Consider the following 10210-nt stretch of genomic DNA (forward strand, 5'->3'; position numbering starts at 1 on the left):
AATCCTTAGGCTTTTTTTTTTTTTTTTTGCCCAAGAATCTGATGAAGTGGCACTGAGTCTTTCTGTTCTTAAAGTCTTTCTCTTATCAAGCGAAAGAAAAGAGAGGAAAAGACAGGGTTTAAAGGTTTATCTGAGAAACAGGAGTAAGAGAGAAGGCTGCATTCTGAATATGGGAATGAATCAAACTATGAGATGAAACTGACAGATCACTTCAACTGATCACTTCAACTGATCACTTCAACTGATCGCTTCAACTGATCGCTTCAACTGATCGCTTCAACTGATCGCTTCAACTGATCACTTCTTCGTCTGATTCTCCACCAGACAGACGCCACTGTGCGCTTCCTCATCCCAGTGTAACATTCAGGAGAGACTGAAGATGATTTTTGACACAATGGTTCAAACTTCATTGTCACTAGATTTACTTTTTTTCCATCACCTAAATATTTTGATTTTCTATTTTGATTTTTTTTAGGTCTCGAGTCTGTTAAGGAAAGTGGCTTTAGAACGTATGTAGAACTTCAGGTCTGTTCAGTTTATGGGATTAGTGACAAAATGATACGAATCTGTGTATAAATCACAGAAATGGGCGTGTCTTCATGATCTAGGCATGCTCATAACAATAAAAATCCCATGCGGCATTTCCATGAAGATGTTTCATTTACACTTTAAACTGGTCATGATTATGAGTGGTCACATGACTGTGTTCGGAGTCTGAACTCGTACTGGGAAAAGAAAAATAAATGCCTTTGTAAGGCATTTATTGTAATAAGTGCTAAGGTGCACTTCTCCAACATGACCCTTTCAAACGCTGTCTATATTATACTTCCTTTACTGGGAATTGAAAAAAAAAAAAAAGATTCCTGGAGCGACTTTATCCTGAAGAAAAGTAAAAATTCTTTTTCCCCCCACTGGATCTATAACGAGATCGTTAAGGACCCACCTGTTCAGATTAAGTATATTTCCCCGAGGTTATTCCTACTACTCACTTTATAGAAGAAGAACTGAAATCCCAGTGATACTACAGTAATAAGCACCCCACCCCCCCTTCACCCAGATCACACTAATCCCATCCAAACAGGGCTCACACACTCCCTCACACACACTGAGTGAAAATCTGTCACCTTTTAACACCTGAGAGCTGACCCGCTGACCCGCTGACCCGCTAGACCTTCTGTCTCTGTGGAAAGTACTCCAGGTATTGCTGCTGCTATAGAAATGGAGATCATGTGAAAAATAAACAACAACCTGAAAACATTTTCCAGTTACAAGTAGCAAGCATTGCTAAGATATAAATAAATAAAATAATTTATCTAATTTGAAGAGCAGGGCAGTGTTTATAAAACCCCGAGATACACCACCATCACTTTCATTAAGCTGACCTCTGTTTCATTCAGATCTACACTATATTGCCAAAAGATTTGGGACGTCTGCCTTTACATGCACATGAATGAAATATATGGAGTTGTCCTGCCCTTTGCAGCTAGAACAACTTCAATTCTTCTGGGAAGGCTTTTCCGTTCCTCAAGAAGCGCATTTGTGAGGTCAGGCACTGATGTTGGATGAGAAGGTCTGGCTCACAGTCTCCACTCTAATTCATCCCAAAGGTGTTCTATGGGGTTGAGGTCAGGACTCTGTGCAGGCCAGTCAAGTTCCTCCACACCAAACTCACTCATCCATGTCTTTATGGACCTTGCTTTGGTCACTGGTGTGCAGTCATGTTGGAACAGGAAGGGGTCATCCCCAAACTGTTCCCACAAAGAGCATGAAATTGTCCAAAATGTCTTGGTATGAAGCTGAAACATTAAGAGTTCCTTTCACTGGAACTAAGGGGCGGAGCCCAACCCCTGAAAAACAACACCTGAACACCTGAGGGGTGTCCCAAAACTTTTGGCAACATAGTGTAATTTTTTAATCATTCTGGTAAATGATCTCTATCATATTTCTCAGAAAGACATTTTATCTCCGGCTCAGTTACGGCACAACTCACTCAGTGATGGAGATAACGATGAGATACGTGACGATGGACCAGTTTCTGACCCTCAGGTCTGTTTAATTCTTCCTGAAGTAACTTGAGCTGTGATCTCTCCAGTGTATCTGTATGTTTTAGTGCAAACATTTGGAGAGAAAACTCAAGTACACACACACACACACACACACACGCACACACACACACACACACACACGCACACACACACGCACACACTGTAATAGAACAGAAAGTAGTTGAGTGTCAGTGATGTGCTGTTAAAGCTGTGCTCAGTGATGTGTAATGTTTGGTTTCTCCTCAGACTGTAAACACATGATAGGGACACCGACATCAACCAATCAGGACAAGGAGGCGTGTTTACTCAGGAAGCTCCGCCTCTTGTATTTGTATTCGGATTCAGGCATTCTAGCCTACACTAATATTTATTTTTTTTGGGTTGGAGGGCATATTTGTTAGTTTCTGTTTTTTTCTTTTTAGGGCGGGGCTTCCCTTCAATCACAGATGGCACCTTTAAGAGCTTAAGTGCTTAAGGGTAAAAAAAAAATTGTCCATCGTTCCACATTTTTAATTTTGTACTGTTTCAGTTTTTTGATCAGTCATCCTGAAGGAAGTTCACATTAAAAAGGTCTAGCAGAATGATCTGGAACCGTGACTGAGAGAAGAGAAACAAGCAGAATCACCGCAGACGTAGAAACACGTGTCTGTATCTAAAGTCTCTCAAATAAAAATCAAAGCATCTAAACAAACAAACAAAGGTGTGACCCTTATCTCTCAGCTGTCAGTCACTGTTGAATGATCTCACGGCCCCTGCAAAAGGAGGAGACAAAATTTTTTTCTTTCCCACACTGAATGAGGGAAGTGAGGCAGCAGACGCCGCCGCACGAGCCCGAGTCTCCTCGAAGACTCTCTTCAGCTACTCAGGAATAAAGAGACGTCTTGTGAGAGGAAGACAGAAGGAGGGAGAGATGGGAGAGGGGGAGGTGGCTGGTCAGTTGTGTGTCATACACTGGAAGCGGTTTTTGAAGTACAAGAGGCCGTTTTTTGTGCGGGTGGCGTCTGACGAGGCCGGAGGGTAGCGGAACTTGGCGTAGGCCTTGTCGCTCTCCGACTGGCCCCATGGGAGCTTGATCTTGGTGGCGTGGTTCACGATGACATCATCGCACGAGCCGACGTGGAGCGAACCCAAGCCATCTATGAAAAACTCTGAGAACACAGGACGAATATGTAAACAAGAGGAATGTGTGTGTGTATGTGCGTGCGAGTGTGTGTGTGTATGTAAGTATGTGTGTAATGAGTGTTTATGTGTGTGTGTATATACACTCACCGAGGTGGGCGACTCGAGCTAGTCGGGGGTCGAAGCCCACTTGTCGCACCTTGTCTGTCCGAGCCAGGAAGAAGTTGATGACTCCGTCAGTGACCACGCAGTTGGGGAAGCCCTGGATGATGTGATGGAAACCTCGTCTCATGTGGAGACAGTCTCCATCCTCCTCTCCGGCCTCGATAGAGATGGTCTGCCTGTAGGTGGAGGTGTAGCCTGTAGCTTCACGCACAGCACCACCCACCTACACACACACACACACACACATAGTGTAAAGTGTAAAGGAACATTCTGAAAAATGACATAAAGACATGAGAGACAAACCAATGATCATACAGGAGGCAGAGACACGACCAGACATGTCAGGATGTGAGTACCGGTCACTAACATGCTGGACTTAATGCATGACATCAGAAGGCAGGTAACAGAACTGGTTTGTGTTTCCACTTTGCTCCTAATCCTGGAAAAGTGTTAGCTTCTGTTTGGTTCTGAGTTTTTAAAAAAACAGGATGTTGGAAGTCACAGGGTTACTGCAGATGGCTCTGTGTGTGTGTCTGTGTGTGTGTGTGTGTGTGTCTGTGTGTGTGTGTCTGTGTGCGTGTGTGTCTGTGTGTGTGTGTCTGTGTGTGTCTGTGTGTGTGCGTGTGTGTCTGTGTGTGTGTGTCTGTGTGCGTGTGTGTCTGTGTGTGTGTGTGTCTGTGTGTGTGTGTGTCTGTGTGTGTGTGTGTCTGTGTGTGTGTGCGTGTGTGTGTGTGTGTGTGTCTGTGTGTGTGTGCGTGTGTGTGTGTGTCTGTGTGTGTGCGTGTGTGTCTGTGTGTGTGTGTGTGTGTCTGTGTGTGTGTGTCTGTGTGTGTGTGTCTGTGTGTGTGCGTGTGTGTCTGTGTGTGTGTGTCTGTGTGTGTGTGTGTGTGTCTGTGTGTGTGTGTGTCTGTGTGTGTGTGTGTCTGTGTGTGTGTGCGTGTGTGTGTGTGTGTGTGTCTGTGTGTGTGTGCGTGTGTGTGTGTGTGTCTGTGTGTGTGTGTCTGTGTGTGTGCGTGTGTGTCTGTGTGTGTGTGTCTGTGTGTGTGTGCGTGTGTGTGTGTGTCTGTGTGTGTGTGTCTGTGTGTGTGCGTGTGTGTCTGTGTGTGTGTGCGTGTGTGTGTGTCTGTGTGTCTGTGTGTGTGCGTGTGTGTGCGTGTGTCTGTGTGTGTGTGTGTGCGTGTGTGTGTGTGTGCGTGTGTGTGTGTGTGTGTGTGTCCGCGCATTACAATGAGCCCATACATGCACTCTGTAAAATGTTCTAATTGTCTGAAAGGTCAGATATCTGAGTCCCAACCCACACAGTTCTGCAGCTGCTTTATTTTCCTTCTTCTCTGTTACTGGATTTTGTTTTTCTGAACTTTCTCAGCCATGCTCGAACGAACACTCTTCCATTACACACACACACACACACACACACACAATAAAACAGCTGCACAATATGACAGTACACAAGTCGTTTAGGAGTTGATTCCTTTTGGTAAGTCGAGTCAAATGATTTGACTCACTGAAAAAGAGCCATATAAATGAATGTACTCCAACTATCAGGTAACTAATTAGTGACTGTGTGAGCTAACAGAGGCTGGTATACATGTGTAGAGCAGGAGGAAGATAAAAGATGATGGTTTTATTGTTTGGCTTCATATCGATTTAATGTGCAATGACAAATGTCTTCAAGTGGATCATTCTTCTTCTTCTGCTTCTTCTTCTTCTTGTAAAGCGGGTGTTGAAGCAGCAGGATTAAGAGCTGAAAATTAATGTGATGTGTATTCCAGGCAAACCAGTAAACACAGTCTGAAGCATGGGCTGAAAAACCATAACAAACCACTGCCATGGAAACCCCGAGCTCAGCGCTAGCAGCCAAGTGCAAAGGAAACGAGACATCATCATAAGACAAGGAAACGTGAGGGACATGAAACAGACTTATTAATTAGGAACTAAACAAGTAACAAGTGGGTCCAACAGGAATGAACCACATATGACATCATAAGGGGTGGAGACATGATCAGGAAGTAAAAATAATGTCACAATAAGAGCACAGGTAATGCAGCCGGTCTGCGTGCAGGTTTTCACTCCAAACAAGCAGAAGCTACACCGGAGTCTTAAAGCCAGGATCAGCTGCTTAAACAGATGGACTCAGGTATGGCTTCTGCTGACCTGCTGAGTGGATAAGACTGGACATACCATGCTCTGAGGGGATCTGTCACTAAATGAACATGAGACACGAGATCATCAGAAGCACCACATCCCTCACCTGGAGCAGACACCGCTGTGTATTTACACGACCATCGTTTATTATAATGATTAGCAGCAGAACTTCCAACATCTCAGAGCTGCTTTGAGATCCTTGAGACTCACAGAACATCTAAAGAAGTTTGCACATTGATGGGAAGTGCAGCAGAGGCAGTTCCTGGCCTATATGTGGAACCGGTCCAGTGGACGGAGCAGAACCACTGGGTAATTTTTTCTTGTGTGTGTGTGTGTGTGTGTGTGTGTATGTGAGGGCTCACTGTTTCATTCGCCTGACAGTTTAAATGTAAAAGTGACCGTCTCACCAGGTCCAGCGTGGTCTTCTCCAGAATGTCCACCAGTTTCTCCAGCTTGGTGTTGGCAGTGAAGATGAAATCGTCGTCGACCCACAGCACGTACTTAGTGGTGACTTGAGACACGGCCAAATTACGACCTGCAAACCAACCCTGACACACACAGACACACACACATGCACACACAGATCAATTGTGTGTGTAAATAAACACATAATAAAACAACTGCAATATGACATGTAGTACACGAGTCATTTTGGAGTCGACTCCTTTCAGTGAGTCGAGTCAATTGATCTGACTCACTGAAAAAGAGCCGTTTTATCGAATGTACTCGAACTATCAAGCTGAACTTTGGTCTCTGTACAAGGAGCTCGTACCTTTCCGAAGGGCATGATGTAATGCTCGATGTACGGACCGGACACCACCCTGGGGTTTTCGCTGTCGTCGGCTATCACTATGGTAACGGTGGGGTAGTAGAGCCTTATGCTGTCAATCAGGTCCTGGAGCTTGTTATAGCGCAGGAAGGTTTTGGTGGCGATGGTCACCAGAGCACTGATGTTGTACTCTGAGATTAGACAGGAAGTTAATCAGCACCTTCTGACCAATCAGATTCAGGAATCCAGCAGAGGTGTGAAGTAAAGTGAACATGTGATCATGCTAAATAAAATAATCAGAGAGCGTTACTCAGTGCGTCCATGTGCTCCTGGTTCACCTGATTCAGGACAAATGAATGCTCAGGTGTTGTGTATTGGTGTTATTGTGTTGTTGTGTATTGTGTTGTTGTGTATTGTGTTGTTGTGTATTGGTGTTATTGTGTTGTTGTGTATTGGTGTTATTGTGTTGTTGTGTATTGTGTTGTTGTGTATTGGTGGTATTATGTTATTGTGTTATTGTGTTGTTGTGTTGTTTATTGGTGTTGTTGTGTTGTTGTGTATTGTATTATTGTGTATTGTGTTATTGTGTTGTTTTGTATTGTGTTGTTGTGTGTTGTGTATTGGTGTTATTGTGTTGTTGTGTATTGTGTTGTTGTGTATTGTGTTATTGTGTTGTTGTGTATTGGTGTTATTGTGTTGTTGTGTATTGGTGTTATTGTGTTGTTGTGTTGTTGTGTATTGTGTTGTTGTGTATTGTGTTGTTGTGTATTGGTGTTATTGTGTTGTTGTGTATTGTGTTGTTGTGTATTGGTGTTATTGTGTTGTTGTGTATTGTGTTGTTGTGTTGTTGTGTATTGTGTTATTGTGTATTGGTGTTATTATGTTATTGTGTTATTGTGGTGTTGTGTATTGTGTTGTTGTGTTGTTGTGTATTGTGTTGTTGTGTATTGTGATATTGTGTATTGGTGTTGTTATTGTGTTATTGTGTTGTGTTATTGTGTATTGTGTTGTTGTGTGTTGTGTTGTTGTGTATTGTGTTGTTGTGTGTTGTGTTGTTGTGTATTGGTGTTATTGTGTTGTGTATTGTGTTGTGTATTGGTGTTATTGTGTTGTGTATTGTGTTGTGTATTGGTGTTATTGTGTTGTGTATTGTGTTGTGTATTGGTGTTATTGTGTTGTGTATTGTGTTGTGTATTGGTGTTATTGTGTTGTGTATTGGTGTTATTGTGTTGTTGTGTATTGGTGTTATTGTGTTGTTGTGTATTGTGTTGTTGTGTATTGGTGTTATTGTGTTGTGTGTTGTGTATTGGTGTTATTGTGTTGTGTATTGTGTTGTGTATTGGTGTTATTGTGTTGTGTATTGTGTTGTGTATTGGTGTTGTGTTGTGTATTGGTGTTATTGTGTTGTTGTGTATTGGTGTTATTGTGTATTGGTGTTATTGTGTTGTTGTGTATTGTGTTGTTGTGTGTTGTGTTGTTGTGTATTGTGTTGTGTATTGGTGTTATTGTGTTGTTGTGTATTGGTGTTATTGTGTTGTTGTGTATTGGTGTTATTGTGTATTGTGTTGTTGTGTATTGTGTTGTTGTGTTGTTGTGTATTGGTGTTGTTGTGTATTGGTGTTATTGTGTTGTTGTGTATTGTGTTGTTGTGTTGTTGTGTATTGGAGTTAGTCTTGTGTATTGGTGTTGTTGTGTATTGGTGTTGTTGTGTATTGGTGTTGTGTTGTTGTGTATTGGTGTTATTGTGTATTGTGTTGTTGTGTATTGGTGTTATTGTGTTGTTGTGTATTGTGTTGTTGTGTGTTGTGTTGTGTATTGTGTTGTTGTGTGTTGTGTTGTGTATTGGTGTTATTGTGTTGTGTATTGGTGTTGTTGTGTTGTGTATTGGTGTTATTGTGTTGTTGTGTTGGTGTGTATTGGTGTTATTGTGTATTGGTGTTATTGTGTTGTTGTGTATTGTGTTGTTGTGTGTTGTGTTGTTGTGTATTGTGTTGTGTATTGGTGTTGTGTTGTTGTGTATTGTGTGTTGTGCTGTTGTGTATTGGTGTTATTGTGTATTATGTTGTTGTGTATTGGTGTTATTGTGTTGTTGTGTATTGTGTTGTTGTGTTGTTGTGTATTGGTGTTATTGTGTTGTTGTGTATTGTGTTGTTGTGTTGTTGTGTATTGGTGTTGTTGTGTATTGTGTGTTGTGTATTGGTGTTATTGTGTATTGTGTTGTTGTGTATTGGTGTTATTGTGTTGTTGTGTATTGTGTTGTTGTGTGTTGTGTTGTGTATTGTGTTGTTGTGTGTTGTGTATTGGTGTTATTGTGTTGTGTATTGGTGTTATTGTGTTGTTGTGTTGTTGTGTATTGTGTTGTTGTGTATTGTGTTGTTGTGTATTGGTGTTATTGTGTTGTTGTGTATTGTGTTGTTGTGTATTGGTGTTATTGTGTTGTTGTGTATTGTGTTGTTGTGTTGTTGTGTATTGTGTTATTGTGTATTGGTGTTATTATGTTATTGTGTTATTGTGGTGTTGTGTATTGTGTTGTTGTGTTGTTGTGTATTGTGTTGTTGTGTATTGTGATATTGTGTATTGGTGTTGTTATTGTGTTGTTGTGTATTGTGTTGTTGTGTGTTGTGTTGTTGTGTATTGGTGTTATTGTGTTGTGTGTTGTGTATTGGTGTTATTGTGTTGTGTATTGTGTTGTTGTGTATTGTGATATTGTGTATTGGTGTTGTTATTGTGTTATTGTGTTGTGTATTGTGTTGTTGTGTTATTGTGTATTGTGTTGTTGTGTGTTGTGTTGTTGTGTATTGGTGTTATTGTGTTGTTGTGTATTGTGTTGTTGTGTGTTGTGTTGTTGTGTATTGGTGTTATTGTGTTGTGTGTTGTGTATTGGTGTTATTGTGTTGTGTATTGTGTTGTGTATTGGTGTTATTGTGTTGTGTATTGTGTTGTGTATTGGTGTTATTGTGTTGTGTATTGTGTTGTGTATTGGTGTTATTGTGTTGTGTATTGGTGTTATTGTGTTGTTGTGTATTGGTGTTATTGTGTTGTTGTGTATTGTGTTGTTGTGTATTGGTGTTATTGTGTTGTGTGTTGTGTATTGGTGTTATTGTGTTGTGTATTGTGTTGTTGTGTTATTGTGTATTGTGTTGTTGTGTGTTGTGTTGTTGTGTATTGGTGTTATTGTGTTGTTGTGTATTGTGTTGTTGTGTGTTGTGTTGTTGTGTATTGGTGTTATTGTGTTGTGTGTTGTGTATTGGTGTTATTGTGTTGTGTATTGTGTTGTGTATTGGTGTTATTGTGTTGTGTATTGTGTTGTGTATTGGTGTTATTGTGTTGTGTATTGGTGTTATTGTGTTGTTGTGTATTGGTGTTATTGTGTTGTTGTGTATTGTGTTGTTGTGTATTGGTGTTATTGTGTTGTGTGTTGTGTATTGGTGTTATTGTGTTGTGTATTGTGTTGTGTATTGGTGTTGTTGTGTTGTGTATTGGTGTTATTGTGTTGTTGTGTATTGGTGTTATTGTGTATTGGTGTTATTGTGTTGTTGTGTATTGTGTTGTTGTGTGTTGTGTTGTTGTGTATTGTGTTGTGTATTGGTGTTATTGTGTTGTTGTGTATTGGTGTTATTGTGTTGTTGTGTATTGGTGTTATTGTGTATTGTGTTGTTGTGTATTGTGTTGTTGTGTTGTTGTGTATTGGTGTTGTTGTGTATTGGTGTTATTGTGTTGTTGTGTATTGTGTTGTGTTGTTGTGTATTGGAGTTAGTCTTGTGTATTGGTGTTGTTGTGTATTGGTGTTGTTGTGTATTGGTGTTGTGTTGTTGTGTATTGGTGTTATTGTGTTGTTGTGTATTGTGTTGTTGTGTGTTGTGTTGTGTATTGTGTTGTTGTGTGTTGTGTTGTGTATTGGTGTTATTGTGTTGTGTATTGGTGTTGTGTTGTGTATTGGTGTTATTGTGTTGTTGTGTTGGTGTGT

At 40.9% G+C, this 10210-nt stretch overlaps 1 protein-coding gene and 1 long non-coding RNA gene across 7 annotated transcripts in view; one reads left to right on the forward strand and one right to left on the reverse strand.

The window, feature by feature from the left end:
• Nucleotides 1-2978: 2978 nt before the first annotated feature.
• The window catches only part of b4galnt1b (beta-1,4-N-acetyl-galactosaminyl transferase 1b), a 25123-nt gene continuing 17891 nt past the window's right edge, over nt 2979-10210 (reverse strand). For all 6 annotated transcript variants that reach the window (XM_058403969.1, XM_058403965.1, XM_058403968.1 and 3 more), the window contains 4 exons: nt 6247-6434; nt 5882-6022; nt 3315-3552; nt 2979-3193 (listed from right to left, as the gene is read on the reverse strand). In XM_058403969.1, coding sequence (XP_058259952.1) covers nt 2979-3193; nt 3315-3552; nt 5882-6022; nt 6247-6434 — 782 coding nt within the window. The remainder of the gene's footprint in view (nt 3194-3314; nt 3553-5881; nt 6023-6246; nt 6435-10210) is intronic.
• Nucleotides 3528-6024, forward strand: LOC131362154 (uncharacterized). Its single transcript, XR_009206131.1, has 3 exons — nt 3528-3729; nt 5102-5783; nt 5885-6024. It is a non-coding gene; the product is annotated as an uncharacterized LOC131362154 (long non-coding RNA).

The sequence above is a fragment of the Hemibagrus wyckioides genome, linkage group LG11 (assembly GCF_019097595.1).
Source record: "Hemibagrus wyckioides isolate EC202008001 linkage group LG11, SWU_Hwy_1.0, whole genome shotgun sequence".
NCBI lineage: Eukaryota > Metazoa > Chordata > Actinopteri > Siluriformes > Bagridae > Hemibagrus > Hemibagrus wyckioides.